Genomic DNA, 18015 nt, shown 5'->3' on the forward strand with positions numbered 1-18015 from the left:
GTAATTAGCGCTGTATCTCACGTCGACGATGAGCACTGCTTTTAAAGTCAGCGAATCCATTAGTCGGCAATCGACTTTCCAGGGGATGAATAATGGTACGCGGCCACCGACCAACGATCTCCCCTTTAACCTTCCTCCTTAGAGAGGAGCGATAGCTATGTGTATAATGCAGTATTTTCCCAATCGACTCCACGTTTCCACGACGCGACTCTTACTAGTACCAAAGGGGCAAAGTGTTCGGATGTAAATGTGGGGTTCTGTCGATCTCCATCCTCGGCTCGGAGATAACTCAGGCAGGTATCCCGCATCTACGAGTACCGACGTAGAATTCCCCCGAAGACTTTTGGAGTGAAGAAGTTTGGCCCGTTTTTCTGTGACAAAAAAATGACATCGATTCGTGTCCCCATGTAAAAATCATACTCTGTGAAGTTTATTCGACGCCGTTTCATATATATCCAGAGCCTGGATAGTAGAGGCAGCGCTCCCATGGCGCCGCCCTTCTCGTGAATGCTATATCCAGGGATACGGCCAAGGACACCTGGTGCCTTGAAAGTTGTGAGGGAAATATCCAATGTTCTTACAACTCTATAGTTTGAAGAAATAGAGAATCGCATCACATGATGATTTTGCATGATGGCTCAATCTAGCTAATGCTAAAACTTGGAAAATGCCGACTTACCACAAGGTCAAGTTCTTTGAGCAAGACTGGTTTTACAAAATATTCATCAGCCCCAACTTCCTCCGCGGCCCTTCTGTCTGCTGAGCTATCTTGACCAGTCATAACAAAAAGGCAGCTCTTTTTCCAATTGTTTCGCAGTTCGAGCGACCTTATCTGGCGAGTCGCTTCGATCCCCCCACAAACAGGCATTTGAAGATCCATAAATATCAGCTGAACAGCAGAATCCTCGCTCGTAGTGTGATCACTCTGCTGACGAGAAAAAGTTTGAACCGCCTGTAGCCCGTCGACTGCTGAAACAAATGGCAATCCCCGCTTTTGACAGTATGTCTCCATAACCCGAACATTGACGGCATTATCATCAACGATTAAAACAAGTGGCCGAGAGGAACTCCGAAGGAACGGAGTTTCCTTTATCAATTCTAGAGGAGGTGAAACCTGTTTCTGCCATCCTTGTGAAACAGTGATTTGGTGACATTGATCATTGGGTTCCCCAGAAGTAGACGTATAGGGATCGTTGTTCTTGTCTGCGCATTCAAGCTCCAGGTTAGGGGTTCTGGATATAGCTTTATCACTCGCAAGCACTTTTGGTGAACGTGGTTGGCGAACTCTGTTTGCGATACGTGTCTGCGCCTCTGCTTGCGCGAGAGCTGAAAGGAGCTTCGACGTCATGAAATGACCACCTAAGTATATAACATTACTCTCTGTCCGGCCAAGAGTATTTCGATCCTGCTCTTTTGGAACAAGGCAAATAGCGACTTGCCCAGCAGGAATTTGTGCAATACGCGCTCGGTGATCGTCATTGTCTGAGGCAGCTTCGAAGATGACTAAAGAGCCTTGAATGCTCTCTGACCGAGTGAATCCATTCCGGATAAGAAATGATGCGAAATGATCAATTGGTATAGTATCATCAGATCCAAATTTCATTTTGTAAAACTTCCGGGGCAGGTTGTCAAAGTTTGTAGGGCAAGCTAGAGACCCCCACTCAAGCTCCTGAAATGTCGCTCTGAAAAGGGAGCCGCGGCCGACTTCTGATGAGATGAGGTCGATTGAGCCATTGATAAGCAATGCGAATTTGGACGCCAGTGTAAGACCCAGTCCAGCGCCTGTCGAATGCAGATCAACTTTCTCGTACACTTCGAAGATGCGTTTTTGGTGGTCATGGTGAATTCCATGGCCGGTGTCTTCAATATCAATGATTAGCTGTCTCTTTTCCGTATCTGCGGATGCCATAACTGATACAACACCTGCGGGGGTGTTCTGAACTGCGTTGATAACCAGTGGAAGTAAGGTATCTCGGAGAACCATAAGATCGGTGTTGAAGGTAACATGGCTTTGTGAAAGGTTATGGGTGAAGAAGACCGAGGCCGTACACCGAGAATCTCCTGAAGTCAGTTTGTTCACCGCATTTTCCAGCTCAGTCTCGAGATCGTTGAACGTATACATAGAATACTGCCGTTCTACCATGGCGATATCAGACCACTTGTTAAGAGAGATCAAATTGTTGATGACCGAAGTCAAGTCTCGACCCGCCATCTTGATCATGTTGAGATAAGTAAAAGGCCCCAGACAATCGACCGCTGATAATTTTTGCTCAGATGCAGGACTTGGGGAAAGACTCTTTCTTGAATTTTGCACCACGAGTTCCTCGGTCAGAAGTTCCACAGAGCCAAGAATACCGTGGATTGGGGTTCGGAGTTGATGCGAAAATGCTCGCAGTAATTTCTCCTTTGCTTTCATTGCCTCTTCCAATAATCGATTGCGCCGTATTTGTGAAATAAGTTCGGCACATCCTTGAATAAACGATAAATCGACATCGTCAAACACAATATGGAAGTCTTTGGATGCCACAACAAGTAAAGAGGGTCCCGATATACTTTCACATGGAGATGCAAGAATTCGGACTGGTCGACTGCATGGAAGCTCCAGGTGATTGAATTTATCAATAAGACTGTCAAGATATTCGACGTCCTCCCACAGGCCTTCTTGAAGGTCATGTACTGAGACTGAATGGCCCCCATCAAACTCAACATGAGCTGTTCTTGAAGGATGGAGGCGAACGATGGCGTTCGTGTATACAGATTTCAATATGTCCATGACTGGTTCAGTAGAGCCCTGGTCATGTCCTTTCCTCCGGGCATCGGAAACTAGTTCGCTCATTCGATGTCGTTCTCGTTGGCGTTTCGCTCTCACACATTGAACAAGGTCAGAGACTACCCAGTCTGCCAGGTGTACAAGCGCCTGGTGCTGCACCTTTGTCAAAGGTTTCTCGCTCTTATTTGACGCCACACAGAGTGATCCAAGACAGACACATTCACCGGACTCTGTTTGTATGCGGAGAGGTACACCGGCGTAGGCCTCCAGTCCCCCACTCTCACGGTAGGGACAATTCCGGAATCTCCAGTCCTCCATAAGACTTGGTAGAAGAAATACTTTCTGGAAAGACGTTCAGCAACTTCCAACTATCCACTGTTGGGTTTCACTTCAACACCTACATTAAGGGGTTGGGTGACTGTGTGGGCGCATAGCGTTTCGCCGCGTGGAAGGATGCCGAGTTCGAGTCCTACGGTGGCCAATCGTATATAGACGTTGATATCAAGAATACCAATGACCGCGTAATCCCATCCCGTGGATTCTTGTGCAAGATTCGCCTTCTCTTGAAGGCCAGAGAGAAACTCATGTTCCATCAGAATGTCGCGCGTATAGTACCAAAGAACAGAAAGTCGGAGTCTTTCATTTTCTGCGAGTGATGCGCGTAAGTATCGGTCGCTGAGGCAAAGTGGCTTCTCCGGGATTATGGAAGATTCATAAGCTGCCGACTCGGGGAATAGCTCATTGTGGAGATCTGTAGACCATGCTTTGATGGGATGATCGACATTTTGCAGATCGTATGTTGGACCAACGATCTCAGGATAAGAAGACGGAGGCGGATATTTCGGTCTCAAGATAGCCCCGTCCACTTTAGGAAAAAAGGTCGTTCGCGACCCTCTGCATGCCATCTTTCCTTCTCGAAATTGGAGAATCAGTAAAGATTTGAGCAGCTGTCGTTGGGCGAGAAAACCTGTTTTCTGCAAGCCCGACCGACACGTGATGGTGGGGGGTGTGGGGGAGGTGAATCCCCACTAACGCTTAGTGGCGTCGTAGATATTTTTTTGGCGAGGTTCTAGGTCCAGGCCAATTTGGCTCAGATGTGCAGTATCCAATTCGACCCAATTTGAATGTATAACCAATTCTGTTGCGGCTCTCTGGGTCCTAAACGATCCTGCCTTTCCATAATGCCCCGTAATAACATTAACCTAGGTACTACTACCATAAACATGTTGACCAGAGTGATGAAGATACAGGTACATATAAGTCCAAGTCTTTTTTCAGCTGTGGAGATCAAATCTAAAATTGACTCTAGTATTTAAACAAGAGAGAGCGCTTTTTAGACGAAGAATTTGATCTAGCGCCCGTCAAAATGCGACCGTAAAAATTATGAGTGTCATTAGCCTGAAAAGCCACGATTTCTTCGCGTAATTGGTACTTTTGGAGGTCAGTCATATTTAAAGAGAAAATTGAATTGCCCGGTAATATACAACCGATGAAAGAATATCAGCACCAGCCAAACTCGCAAATACCTGTACAAGAAAGAGACGAAATGTACCTAGGTATTTGATGCGGACGCACTTCGATTCAAATTCAAGTTCTCGATGCTAGCTCTGGGTTTAGTAGATGAATCGATTTCAGGGACCCTGGATTCGTATAGAAATGTGCTGCTTCCTTATGATCTTCAATCACTGACACGGTCGTTCATAGCTGTTTCAATTTTTTCCTCGTGACCGCATCCTTCTTTTTCATCTTCAGTACCGAGCAGATCATTCCCGGAGTTCTGCTTGGCATAGCTAACAGTGGCCCAAATAGATGGACTTTCTCGGAATATTAAATCGATATCTTCAAGTGTACGTCCCATGGTCTAGAGGATGTTAGTCCGTGATTGTAGTTATTTTTTCTCGCTACTCACCTCCGGATATAGGAAATGAATGGATAGAGGGATACAGAATCCAATGCAAGTAAAAACAATATAGTACTTGTATCCGATAGTATCAATTGCGACAGGTGTTATCATAGTAACCACAAAGTTCCTTGGCCTAATTAGCTTCGAGTAACAGAGTAAAGAGAATGTATACATACCAAAGCCAGTGATTTGCAGTCGATATACTGGACATAGCAACACGAAGCCGAGTGGGAGCAACCTCCGTGCAGTAAAGGAAATTTGCCCCTAAGAATCCGATTGGAATGAAAAAGTTGAAAAGAAAAACGAAAAGAACACTGAATATTTGGGCGGTATAGTTTGAGTTAGGAAAGGAGGTTGCCACTCCTAGACCTAGCATACAGGTAGCCATGCCGGTGCCGCTCACAATCAGTGCAAATCGACGGCCAAACCTGTCAATCGTGAAGAAGGAGACAAAGCAGGATAAAAACTTCCAAGTTAGAACACCACCGGAGAGAAGGCGGGATGTTTGTGCATCAAGAGACAATCCTGAATCAAATATCGTTGTGGAATATACTGATATAAGATTGCCACCAGACATTTGTTGGAAGAACTGCAACAAGATGCATATGCCGAAACGATATAGCAGGCGTTCTTCTCCCATTGTGAGCAGGTCTTTGAGGGATGAAGCGCTATGGGCTGTCTCCTCAAGAGAGCTTTCGATGGCTGCAAGCTCTGCTGTGATCGCGGCCGCATCTTCATTGGCGTGTCTGAAAGAAGCAAGCGATGCCCTTGCCTCTTCGACGCGACCTTGTTGAGCTAGCCACCGAGGAGACTCAGGCAAGAAAATGATGGAAACCATCAGGAGAACCTCAAATGCAATAGGGATTGCGGTAGGAGCGCGCCAGGTCACGGGGCCGATTTTGTACTGGTAAAAGCCAAGGTTGATCCAAGCTTGCAACATGTATCCAAGGGCAATGAAAAGCCCATCCAACACAACATGTTTTCCACGATTTTTGAGCTTGAGCATTCACTTTGCCAAGTTGGAACCGTGCCACTCAGCATGCCAATACCAACCCCGACAATCGTTCGACCAATAATCAGCTGGGCCAGTTGGAAAGCGGATGCTTCCAATACTTGGCCGATCAAAGCCAGAAGTCCACCCATGAATATGACCGGGCGTCGACCGAATTTGTCTGCGGTGTATGAGCAGGATAGACAACCTGGTAATGCACCCAATGTGAAAGTCGCAATAACAACTCCTTGGATCGTTGCATTGTGGCTTTTCTGGGCCCCAGTGGTATTGGCAGTGTCGATTTCAGGAAAGTGTTTCACCCAGTCGGATAATGATGTGAGGCTTCCAAGTCCAGATTGATTGTATCCAAAGAGGACATACGCGGGGCAAACAACTGTGAGGATTTGGGCGAAAGACAAGGCTTGTCCTCGAAAATTCCAGGATCTTTTGGCCATTTCCGAAATGGAAATCTGGAAAAGAATCAAAAGGTTAGATTCGAGCTTTTAGTGACGCTGGAAGAACCTCAACTCTCAAAAAACAGCTTTGTACATGTCTTTATAATCTGGGGCCCCAGAATCGAAATAATAAATAGTATTGATGGAGGTTTCTTGGCATGCAGGATCCGGGGTATAGTCCCCTACCGGAATAGTGACCTGGCCCACAGCACCATCTCGGAATAGAGGGCTTATTCCGATCCGACTTCGAAAGTATGCCTTTGACCGCCGGGGTTGGCCTGGCTTCCGGTAAGCAGAATATCCCTAGGAAATGATAGTCGATTATAGTGACGAAAGCTTAATTTCGAAAAAGTGGTGATCTATGCCCAAGTGCGAGGGTTGACTAAAGATATGAGAGAGCGAGGCGACAGCGGGAAAAACGATCTGCGGTGCCTGAGGCAACTGCGCCTCAACAACAGGGAGCATTAGAACAATTGCACAATTGTTTTCAAATTTACTATTCAAAAGCATTTGTATCTTCTACCTTATAGGTATGTTGTTTGCCTTCTGATCAAAATCAATCCATCTTTGCATGGACCGTTTCCACTATCAGTGACACTCGTTCGAAGTGATGGTGCTGGAAGGTGCTGGTAGGTGCTCCATTGTTGCGATGACTCGATGAAGCCAAGTCCACCCATATTCCGTCTCAGGTTTAAAATAACCAACCTAGCCTATTGCGCACTCGGAAACATCCCTTTTCACCGGGATGTCTCATGACATTTTCTTCGGCGTGGAATCCCCATATCAATAACTGCAGAAGCGTCCACATATGGGATGCGGATATACTGTAACCTTAGTTGGAAGACCCTCATCTGTACGAAGAGGGCTTCCAGTGTGGGATCTTACTGAAGGATCAGAGAGGCCTAGTGAAAGCCGACAGAAATGACATCCGGTATTGGCATCTTGGTGCCGATCATGCCTAATAGTATGTTTTGGCGAGGATTAAGCTTATTAACCTCGGACTGCAAGCAATGATGCTGCCTCAGAAGTGCAGACAAAAGTAGACTAGTGCCATTGCATTCCGAGTCTTACCATCCTCGGCTGTTCCTTGGCAACCTCAGCGCCTGTGTCAGCATAAATTGAGGCCCTGTTTCGAGTGTCATCAAGGTCAGAACAGAACTGCATAAGCTAGAGGGTCCCCGGCCTGAGATCAGAATTCTCAGACGACATCAACGGTGATCGGGAGTTTGGATGGACTACTAGTACTTATTGAAATAAGCGATGGGTGGTGATAAAAATGAGTTCAGCAATGTGACTGAAGCCGACGTGACTGACCTAGAGCTAGCAAATCACTCGATGTCCTGGATATTGAAACGCACGGTGCAGGTCGTGGATTCCTTCAGGGTCTGATGAAATTCTTGGGAAATAACTAACGATATGCTTCATATATGCGGACCATGTTTGATTCGATGGGCATTGTCTTCAACAAGCCCTTGTTGCCTCATGCAGCGTACTAGACCAATAGGATCGTCGGATCGTGATGATTCCCATGCAGCTAAGCGAATCCAGTGGGGCTGAGCCTCGTATTATCAGCTTATCCCGAGGCTTTTCTCGCGGAAAGTTAGACTCATACTAGTAACGATCTACCCATCGCCTCTTTTAGCCTCATTGCACCGCCTCGCCATGCATTTGAAATGCGCCCGGGTGCAAGAGATGTAAGATACATAAATACAGAAACCCAGGTCGCACTCGCCTAGATCAAGTATATCGATTCAATCTCTTTACCACATTCACATATTGTTTCTGTCGGACGCCGGCGCAAGAAAGATAAGTAGCTCATAGTTGAGGATAGACCCTCCCTCGCGAGTCTACGCCTTCCTTCTATTGGCTCTAGTATCTTCAACTTTTCCATACCAACCTGAAGTAGTATGCCGCTTGTTCGTCAATAACATCCTGCCTGGTATCAGTGTCAGAGAGAAACATGTCCACCACACAAGTCGTCCAAGGCTTCAGTCTTACCAACCGATGGCTCCTCTATGCGAGCATGATGCTTTCTCCTGCCCAATTTGCAGGCGGAGTTGGGAGCAACATCCCCACCAACGTGGGATTTCTCGCCTATAACTGGTACACGCAAATTCAATGGTACCAAGCTGTCCAGGCGAAGGAACTCCACGCACTTTCACTCTTGCCGATCCACTTTAACTTCATCTATGCGATCAGTTACCTGGGGGGTGTTTCATCGGGAAATATCTTTCTGAGTGCATTCCTCTCGCTTGGCACTGTTGGGGTGCTCATCCTCAATACTGTCTCTGCGTGGGTCAGCTGGGCAACAAATCAGCCGGAGGGATTTGGTGAATATCAATTCTTCTTCTTCGGGTGGAGGACTCTGAGCAAAGGATGGCATATCTTCACTCTGCTCTGGCAGATCGGAGACTCGTTTCTCGTCCTGAACGCTGCCCTCGCTGCCGGCTATCTAAGTACTGTTGGGAGTATTGACTCCGAGGAAGTTAAAAGGATGCCCTGGTATCTCCACAAATATCCGGCCATCCCCCTGGGGGCAATTGCAATGCTCATAATCGGGTGGCCGTTGATTCTCTGGACGGAACTCATTGTCCAGCGCAATCACATCGAGTCGGAGACTGACATGGTCGCTGTTTGGCTATTTGTGGCCCAAATTGGGCTTTTTTTGATACCTAGCTGGTCTGATATTCGTCGGTTGACACGGCGCTCGGAGTGATCTTCATCATTCTCCAAAGCCGATACCCCAAGGAACACTGGGATACTGTGTGTGTAATGTATGTGTCTTCGCAGGGTCTCGTGGCTCTGTTTTTCCTTAAAATTCTCTTGTTCATGGGGTTTTTCAGATTCCGGATCGTAGGTTACTATGAGAAAGATGAAATTTCTAGATATCAAATCAACATTTAACTTCTTGGCCAAGTTTGCAGTCTGTCCAAAACAGAAAAGTAAACTATCTAGGCTCACTCTGATAGACTAGTACATATTGCCATCATTTACCACTTCCGCTCATTGGTCCGTAGACAGATATGAGTATTCAAACCAGCCTATCGAGCATTATCGTCGACTGTGAAAAAAGTCTCATTTGGAACATTTAGGGGTAAGACATGCCCGTAAGCGACAAGTAGCTATATGATGACTCAGCCCTCGCGGGGCACTGTTGACTCACAGCAAAAGCCAAGTCATCTGGAGAAATCTCCTTCGGTCTTTCTGTATTCATGGAAATAACTCTTTTGAGCAGACTTTTAAAGCGTAATTTAGTGTGAATGATCAGATTTATCGATCTTGTTCACCAACTGAGATGTATGTTTCTGCACTCTGCTCATCATCAGCCAATACTCATGACTCACTTCGACAAGCCGTTGCCAAAAGTCAGCCAGGTTCACATGATTCCTAGTCTCTGCTTCTAGCCTTTGAAGTCCTCGTTTTGCCAATATGTCCGATAAAAGCTCGACTGCGGGCTCTCAGTCAACCCGGGCAAAAGCAATCCGAGTTTCGCTGATTTCATACGGTCACGCTAATGGGCCAATCGTGAGACAACGAAAAGAAGCACCGTATCACAAAGATTTGGCTTACAATATTCGACACTTACCCAATCCACCTCGAAATCTTCGAACGAATTCAACCGGCCTATCTAGGCGTCTTCAGAAGGAGTTCCTTCGAAATGATAATGTCGAAGCATTCTTGCTCGAGGTCCAAGAGAAACTTCAAGCTGCCATCGAAGAGGCTTACGACCAATTAATACACTCAACCTTAGGAAGTGAAACTCAACAAGACCCGGGCATAGTCGATGAGTATCATAGCCAGAACGCCGAATCTGGCGAAGACGCTCCCGTGGAAAACTTCGACGTCGATATTTTTGTGACAATATGCTGCGAAGAGGGCCGTCACCGGAGTGTTGCGTTTGTCGAGGAGTTGGCACGAAGGCTCGCTGTTTTCAAACATGGAGATCGGCCCTCCCAATACTGGAAAATCCTGATCGACGTAAAACATCGGGATATCGCTAATCCCGAGGAACTGGGAGGGCATTTGGGACAGCATAAGCTTTCAAACAAGGCCCAAGCAAAATCTCGACAGCAGGAGCGGAATGAAAAGGGGAACAGGCATACATCACACCCTGAATACGATTACTGAGACTGCTAAGCGCGATTTATATGGACATGGAAAATTCGTATCATCTGGGCTACTTGCAGAGTAGTGGAAAATGAATACACAAAGTTCATACCTAAGTAGGTTGGATCTGACGATCCCTAGCCGCCTCGGGTGCTTCACAGGGCTCCTCGTCATTATATTGAATTGACGGAAGGAAGCTAAGATCAAAATCGACATTTCAACTCCCGCAAATGACAGAAAGGATGCAAAATTGGACTTTTTATTGCATCTCCACACGCAGCATATCGGAATCACTCCGAATCTTAAGCTTGGCTTCCAACACTTGGAGCAACTCATCCGTGATGCCTTTGCAGAAGATAAATATGAAGAGGAGCTTGAGGCTGAAAGGCGTTTATGGAATGACACACCTTTTGGTATATAAATATTGGTTGAAACAGGGAATTTCCAGTGGCAGAAGTCTTGTCGACTCGCAGGGCATTTGGTGCAGTATAATATTACCATTACAATGAAGTAGTCATATTTTATACCATTTTGTATGATAATAGAATATCCCAGATATCCCATATACCCCATGTATGCCATGTGGCCCTCTGCTCTAATATACTCCTCCGTCGTATACTTCAGCCTCAGAAGGCGGTGAATAATGACGGCATGCCCGCGGCCAAAATAATTCTGCCATTTCGACTTCCTTCAACTTCAAACTTCAACTTCACCTCTCCCCTCCTTTTCCCTCCAGCTCTCCTCCCCCTCTCCCTCTCTCCCCCAGAATATGACTGCCGAAACTTCTTCTACTGCAGACCCCCTCGCTGCCTTTCCCCCGGAGATCGTTCTGCGTATCTTGGAATTCTCTCCAGTCTCCGCCCTCGCCGCCCTCACTGCCACCTCCAAAGCCTGGCATCAGTTCATCGAATACACCCACCAAGAAGCTATCTACACCTCCGGATACAAGACTTTTCGTCCACCGGGATGCTCTCGTCCTCGTGAACTATCCTTCCTATCCGATACCCATTCCTTCTCTCGCTTGTTTGAAGGGACAACATCATGGAAGGATCTTTGCAAACGCCAAACTCTTCTAGCTCGCAATTGGACCGATCGTCGTCCCATGAGCCAGGAGTCAGTCTTGCAAATTGGCAATGATCCTGTGTGGCGCTTCCGACCGGATTTCAAACGCCGTTTCTTCGTCTCCTCCTCCCATGCTGGCGGGCTGAATGTCACCGACATGGACACCGGTCGCATCCTCTGGCGACTCCCCTCCACAACCGACAGCGACGGCGATGCGGTGCGTCCCTACGCACATCTCGAATATCAAGATGGTATGGTGGTATTTGATAGGGAAGGGGATGGCGTCGAGGTTTGGCAGACCGATCAAGACGGTGCGACACGGGGGGAGTTTCGTCGGATTGCCATTTTGAATCATGATTGCCAGACGAGAGGGTTCCAATTATCTTACTGGACTCTCTGTGTGGTCTCCAACCAGGGACACGGCTTCGTATACGATATGACACAGCGCCCGCCCACGATGAAAACCCACCTGAACATCGAAAAGGAGGCGGTCGGCCATCTCGATCAAAGCGAAGATGCCGTCATTTACTCCATCGGACAAAAGGGTTACTACGCCTACGACAAAACGAGTGGTGACTTCCTTGGGGCTCTCCAACCATCGCAGTGCACCGACAAATATCACATTCTCCCACCCGCCGCCAGTTCGCCGTCTGCGACCGCAGCATTGGCCGGCGCCGCGCGATATGGAACAGCACATCGACCATTCCCGCCCGGGGCCCCTCGAAAGGATTCCCTCGTGCCCCTCAAACTCAACTCCGGGCCCATTCCGACCTCCGAGCATATGTGGGATGGTGTCAATGAATGGGGGGGCTGGGATGCTGGATGGTGACCTCTTTGTTGGCTTCTCACGGGCGGGCAGCGTGTTCGTTTGTTCCGACTGGCGTAAAGCCATTCGTGATCCAGCAGGTCTGGTTGCACACAGCTCTGTGATCGAATGCAAGTCGGATGGATCAAGCTTCGACCTAGGTGGCTGGCTGTCAGTGCAGAATCATCGCGTCATGTTTGAGATACAAGATCGCATTTACATCGTCGCACTGGATGATCGCGATCGGATTCAAAATGTTGAATCCCCATCGCGCGCTTCTTATTCATTGCTGACCAGTTCGGCCCCTCAACTGGCAGTCCCGGTGAGCTTCATGACGCTGTGCGACGATGCGATCATGACCACCTATACGGTATGCTCCGCCCTTTGGAAATCTCACATCTCACCCACTCCCTTGTGTGTCGCATTGCTAATCTATGATTCAAAAGACCCTCGGCTGGCGACAATCCTTGCCTAATATCCCCGGTGATGTGCAGCAAAATGAGAATCCCGCCCGCATCTTCCCAACTAAAGCCATTCGCGTCATCAGCCTGGCCCCGGATCTTCCCGGTGCAACACCAAAGTCGACCTCGAACACACCACCAACAAACACCACCGACGGAGACGGCTTGTTCGATCCCAATAGCCAGGACCGCCCGCCCGCAGACGAAATATGGCGCTCGCAAGCCGGACTCTTGCAACTCCTTAGCATGCTAGGCGATGAATACGGCGAGGACGAGGACGACGAAGAGCTGCAGGCCATAGTCACCGGTCTGGGCGAGGGTGACGCCGACCTTGAATGGGAAGACGTGGACGATGACGACGACGACGATGAGGATAATCAGGAGGAATCCAATGCCCCGGGCCTCTCGTCGCACACCGACGCCAATCCGGAATCATAGAGCTGGTCTCTCTTTTTTTTCAGGTTTCCCAACCGGTCTAGCTTTCCGAGCCATGTATAGCCTGGCGCGTACTCGCATTGACATCGCATGGGACCGCATCATTCCATTCCTTGTCTCCTATTATTCGCACGCAGTCTCCGACTGACTAACTCTTAACACAGCTTCTTCTTAGACTAACGAGGTTGTAGGGCGGACCAAGCGTCGCGTTCTTCAATTGTACCACCATGAAGTTTATGAACAAATCGGTGAATCCACACCATACACCCTTCCACGGCGCCAACATTTCTTTAGACGCTCGTAAGTTGTGAGTATGCAGGTGGCCATAGTCCACATTCCTACCTTGGGCACCTGGCGTAGTTATTAGGTTGAATGATTCCGATTTCTTAAGGCTGTTTGTCTTTTGTAGTTACGCCGCAGTTTTTCGGTCCACTCGTCAATGAACAAGGTTGTCCTATAAGATGAGACAGATAAGTTGATTACACCGTGATGATAGAAATTCCTCTTGACGGGCGACAGTGTCAATTTGGATATCTTTTATTACCTTTGGGGTGCTCTTGATGGCATCGCATTGTTGCAACTCTGGTCATTCCTCGCATACCCGGGTTAATATTCGTCAGATACATAGTTTCGAATCCCAGTCTTTTTGAAATTCAAAAGTCGCCTTTTCTATAACGAGATAACTTACTCTTAGTCAAGCGAGATGCAACGCCGATCGGGACTAATCAACCTGGGCATACTGATGAATACGAAGCCAGTCTCTCGCCTGGGGGTCAGCTCTTTCAAGATATCTAACATCAATTTATATACCAGTGCTACAAAACAGAACTACAATTCCGAAAGACCCGTGTGCAATCTTCTGCAGCATTTGGAGAAACCATGCCGATTGATGAGTCCCTACGTATGGTATCACATCTCGTGCATAGCGTAACACCGAGATCGGGAATCTTGTCCTACGGTCCTAGAGGCCATTGATCTATCCTCGGTTTTATATCGCTATGATCTGTACCTCCGATCGCTACCTATCAATATCAAATTGATCTTCCCGCACATAAATTAATCAGCTTACTACTCGCATCTCGTATTCATCCTCAATATTCTCGAGCTCGGGGGCTGAAGGGCAATTTCTCCAGGACGTACAGTCATCTGTAGTACGGTGTCACCGTAGTTTAGTTTGGAATTGGCTGTACGGGCTGTGTGCGATTAATTCCTCATCGGCATATATAAACTACGTGAGAATGCCGCTGTACTTCTTCCGTTTTTGTTGAATAATACTCTAACCTTGACGCTTCTTATCCGCTCTCAGATCGTAGTCTCACCGTGACCTGTGCAGTTTTCGTCTTTCCAAAATGAAGTTGACATTTGCGTTATCTCTTCTTCCCCTTCTCCCGTTCACGGTAGCTCAAGATCCCAGTAATGGGTCACAGGCTATGAGTCCTTGTCTGGTTTGTACTAGCACATCCCAACCAAGACAAGGTGAAAGCCAAATTAAGAACAACAGTCTAATGTCTCACGGAACAGCTCCAATGCAACAAAGAAGCCGCCACGGCAATAAATTGCGGCAGTTTTGAGAATATCGAGTGTACCTGCCCGAGTGCCGACTACGTTGAAGTTCTCATGAATTGTTTGGCTGCTTCATGCACGGCATCAGATGTGCTCAGTATGATCTTCAACACCCTTTGTATAGGAATGTTGCTAATACACTATGTGTGCTTAAAGCATCCTTGAAGCTACATATCAAAGTCTGCAAGATCCCGCTTGTCGCCCCTGAGAGCTGGTCCAATTGATTTGGTTGCAAGGATAGATAGAATTTCCGGACATAGGCCATCAAAGTGGCCAATTCATCATCAGCATATTTGATAAAATCTAAACCACTCTCCCTTGAGACTCATCTGATCATGACATTGCCTGGTTAATTATTCTACAATGAGGCTTAATTGGGCGAAATGCTTCGGGTTAAGAGAGATCCGGCATAAATACACAACAACGATTAGTTCATTGCACTAAATGAGCTATAGATAATTCATAACCGTAGATATTAATTAAGGCACCGGTATTCTCCAGCTTTGTGGCTCTCGGTTCCGCGTGGAGTCGGGCTGGACGGGGAAATGCCGAGAGCCCCTCATTCCGTCCCGCATTTTTTATTCTTCCTCCACTTCATTTCAAACACTCGGGATATTCAGATACTCCGGCAATTCGAAGTGGTTTTTCCAAGACAGAGCCACAAGATGGTACAGGAAAATCATGCTGGCGAGCCTAGGTTATACCCGGGTGAGACCTTGGAGACAATTGGGGGATTCCCGACCATTTGTCACTATCAATCGCCAACTGCCGAAGATACAAATTCCAGACCCTTGATCGTTTGCATCCCAGGAGGTGTACATCTGGCTCGTATATTCTACGGTGGACATCACAAATATCGCAAAGAGGACTTCTTAACTCACTGGCTGAACAAAGCTGGCTTCGGAGTCTTGTCATTATCTTACCCGCTCGATACAAATCCACCAGTGATGCCGGCAACAGGGTCAGAATTCCGGATTGCGGATTGGGGACGTCAAGCGGCGTTGAGCGCTCAGAGCTGTATAGACCGTCATTCTCTCCCAACTCGCTCCGTGGTGCTGGTTTCATGGAGTATGGGTGGCAGAATGATTGTCCAATTCAACATTGCATGCAAGAAGCTAGGCCTCGATGTTCAGCAATATATCAGTCTCGCAGCTACCCCTGGAATCTCCGGTATCCGATCACTCCAGGATATGACCTGTAGTGCAGCGGGATACTTCGATATCGCTTCACGGATTGGGGCATTTTGTAAACAGCTGGACGCCGTGGACAAGGCAAACAATGAAAGGAGCATCATTCCTCGTGAAATATATCTGAGAGAATATGTCGGAGGAACTCCAATCAACCTCATTGGACTCAGACTCAAATACGACGGCCAGGGCTCTTTCGTTCAAGACGAAGTCACCCACGAAGAGGATTCACGGGTCTTCGATATCGAGAACACCCCCTACCCATCAGCATTATATCCAACAAGTTCGCTGGATTCGGGGCATTCTCTTACTGATAAGGCCACATGGGGATTCTTACTGACATACAAATTGGAATCCATGTTCGAAAAGAAACATCTGAAAGATATTGAAGGTACTCAAAAGTGGGACAAGCTAAGAGCATTATTCCATGAAGCGCCGTCAAGAATGTCGCGGGAGATATCGGGAAATCATTTCTTTTTTGTGGGCGAAAATGGCGCCAGGGAAACAGCCGACAAAATTGGCGCTCTTCTCGCTGAAGGTGTTACTTTGCAGTCGGAATTGACATCAATACTCTCTTCGGCAAAGACGGATGGCGGAAATGTACAATAGGGGCAGTATTAAATTTCCACTGAAGAAAAAGCAAAAATTACCACTTCATATTTCGATAGCTGCAAGCTCCTCAGTTTCCTTGTGTTACTTCGCTCACGATCATCATCATAATCATGATCGTAAGTTAAGGCAATGGGGACGATTCCAAGCTCGATAGCAATTGTGTGGGCCTGCCTCGGCTGTCGATCATCACCACTTCCCGTACCCGAATGCGAGTCTAAGTCCTATTACGCCCCGCTAGCTGAAACCGCCTCTGATCTTCTGAAACTCATGTTACGGTAAGATTATGGCGGTCCCCTTTTCGCCCCATTCGTTACCTTTTTGGGGAATTGGTCATAAAATGCCTTTTGGAAATGAAAGCCGAGACCCTGACCCTTACCCTTACCCACTAAGGGTCTCGATGAAAGAGGTAAAGGTCACTGCGCCTCGTTTGGAGAATCGAAACGATTGACCCCTTGATACTACCTCTTTCCCCAAAATCACAATGATCACCGCCCGTGATTTCTGCTCTCGTCATTATTGGCTTTTATTGACTGGAGCCGAATGATCGAATGCTAAGTTCTAGTCGAATCCAAGACCCTGAGTTGCAGAAAGCTTCATAGTCGTAGAACTCCACAATCCTGATGGGGATTAGTACAGCGAGGCACTTCGCATATATACTCCAGGTCGCCCGCATGTCCAAGGAGGCCCCATCTCTGTATCGATATCACGAGTATCATCATGCATATTCTCGCCGCCACCACCCTGTTGTCAGCCAGTCTTGCTGCTGCATATGACTTGCCGGACAACCTCAAGACAATCTATGACAATCACAAGGCATGTATTCATGGAAGCGACATGGTTTAATTACAATTTACTGACGTGCAAAAAAGTCTGGCAAATGCAGCAACACGCTCGCAGGAGGCTTCTCTGATGGTATTGACGGCGCTCACACGTTTTCGTACTGCGGTGATATCGATGGGGCAATCTACCTGCACGGCTCGGCCAATGGTGGTGAATATGACAACATGGATGTGGATTGCGATGGACTGAATGACAAGGGAGGTGATTGTGGGACCGATGAGACCGGGCAAGGAGAAACAGCCTTCAAGGACCAAGTCAGCCAGTATGGTATTGAAGATCTAGATGCCAACGTCCACCCCTATGTGGTCTTTGGAAACACCAATTTTGATCCTCAGCAATACGGAATGGAGCCTCTGAGTGTCATGGCCGTCGTATGCAACAATCAAGTGGTATGTTTGGTCCCCTCTCTGGGTTTATAATATCCTCCAACCTAATGACTTGAGCCAGCTGTATGGAATTTGGGGTGACACCAATGGCGAGGACTCTACCGGCGAGGCATCCATCTCTCTGGCTCAGATGTGCTTCCCCGACGATAATATCAACGGTAATAATGGACATGGCGAAGAGGACGTGCTTTATCTGGGATTTACCGGAAAGGGCGCTGTTCCTGGCAGCGATGCCAAATGGCAAGCTGGGGACCGTGATGCATTCGAGGACAGCATTAAGAAGCTTGGTGACAAGTTGGTCGCTGGTCTGAGTGCGTAAATTCTAACAAGGAGACACCCCTCTTGGCCGAATGTCGAGAATCAAGTCCGATGTGGACTGGATATTGTATGATCATGTAATAATCCTGCAAATCATTCCTACAGATGCATGTCAGTTGC

The 18015-nt window shown here is 47.5% G+C and overlaps 7 protein-coding genes across 7 annotated transcripts; 5 read left to right on the forward strand and 2 right to left on the reverse strand.

Moving 5' to 3' along the window:
• Nucleotides 1-643: 643 nt before the first annotated feature.
• Nucleotides 644-3675, reverse strand: N7509_012786 (hybrid sensor histidine kinase/response regulator; the record flags this gene model as incomplete). Its single annotated transcript, XM_056637423.1, has 2 exons — nucleotides 644-3112; nucleotides 3172-3675. 2 exons carry the CDS (start codon nucleotides 3673-3675, stop codon nucleotides 644-646), a joined length of 2973 nt encoding a protein of 990 aa, XP_056480930.1.
• A 773-nt stretch (nucleotides 3676-4448) lies between these two features.
• Nucleotides 4449-6119, reverse strand: N7509_012787 (Major facilitator superfamily domain general substrate transporter; the record flags this gene model as incomplete). Its single annotated transcript, XM_056637424.1, has 4 exons — nucleotides 4449-4631; nucleotides 4680-4800; nucleotides 4850-5670; nucleotides 5700-6119. The coding sequence occupies 4 exons, from the start codon at nucleotides 6117-6119 to the stop codon at nucleotides 4449-4451; spliced, it is 1545 nt and encodes a 514-aa protein (XP_056480931.1).
• A 1960-nt stretch (nucleotides 6120-8079) lies between these two features.
• Nucleotides 8080-8835, forward strand: N7509_012788 (uncharacterized protein; the record flags this gene model as incomplete). The annotated part of the gene is made up of 1 exon (XM_056637425.1): nucleotides 8080-8835. One exon carries the CDS (start codon nucleotides 8080-8082, stop codon nucleotides 8833-8835), a length of 756 nt encoding a protein of 251 aa, XP_056480932.1.
• Nucleotides 8836-9548: 713 nt separating this feature from the next.
• On the forward strand, nucleotides 9549-10247 carry N7509_012789 (uncharacterized protein; the record flags this gene model as incomplete). Its single annotated transcript, XM_056637426.1, has 1 exon — nucleotides 9549-10247. The coding sequence occupies one exon, from the start codon at nucleotides 9549-9551 to the stop codon at nucleotides 10245-10247; it is 699 nt and encodes a 232-aa protein (XP_056480933.1).
• Nucleotides 10248-10995: 748 nt separating this feature from the next.
• On the forward strand, nucleotides 10996-12992 carry N7509_012790 (F-box protein; the record flags this gene model as incomplete). The annotated part of the gene is made up of 3 exons (XM_056637427.1): nucleotides 10996-12113; nucleotides 12148-12463; nucleotides 12540-12992. The coding sequence occupies 3 exons, from the start codon at nucleotides 10996-10998 to the stop codon at nucleotides 12990-12992; spliced, it is 1887 nt and encodes a 628-aa protein (XP_056480934.1).
• A 2225-nt stretch (nucleotides 12993-15217) lies between these two features.
• Nucleotides 15218-16348, forward strand: N7509_012791 (thioesterase domain protein; the record flags this gene model as incomplete). The annotated part of the gene is made up of 1 exon (XM_056637428.1): nucleotides 15218-16348. The coding sequence occupies one exon, from the start codon at nucleotides 15218-15220 to the stop codon at nucleotides 16346-16348; it is 1131 nt and encodes a 376-aa protein (XP_056480935.1).
• Nucleotides 16349-17068: 720 nt separating this feature from the next.
• N7509_012792 (glycoside hydrolase family 75 protein) lies at nucleotides 17069-17896 on the forward strand (the record flags this gene model as incomplete). Its single annotated transcript, XM_056637429.1, has 3 exons — nucleotides 17069-17188; nucleotides 17221-17580; nucleotides 17639-17896. The coding sequence occupies 3 exons, from the start codon at nucleotides 17069-17071 to the stop codon at nucleotides 17894-17896; spliced, it is 738 nt and encodes a 245-aa protein (XP_056480936.1).
• Between the last annotated feature and the right edge of the window lie 119 nt (nucleotides 17897-18015).

Source organism: Penicillium cosmopolitanum, assembly GCF_028827165.1.
Source record: "Penicillium cosmopolitanum strain IBT 29677 chromosome Unknown utg000012l:1.0-3308103.0:1.0-3310761.0, whole genome shotgun sequence".
NCBI classification, from domain to species: Eukaryota; Fungi; Ascomycota; class Eurotiomycetes; order Eurotiales; family Aspergillaceae; genus Penicillium; species Penicillium cosmopolitanum.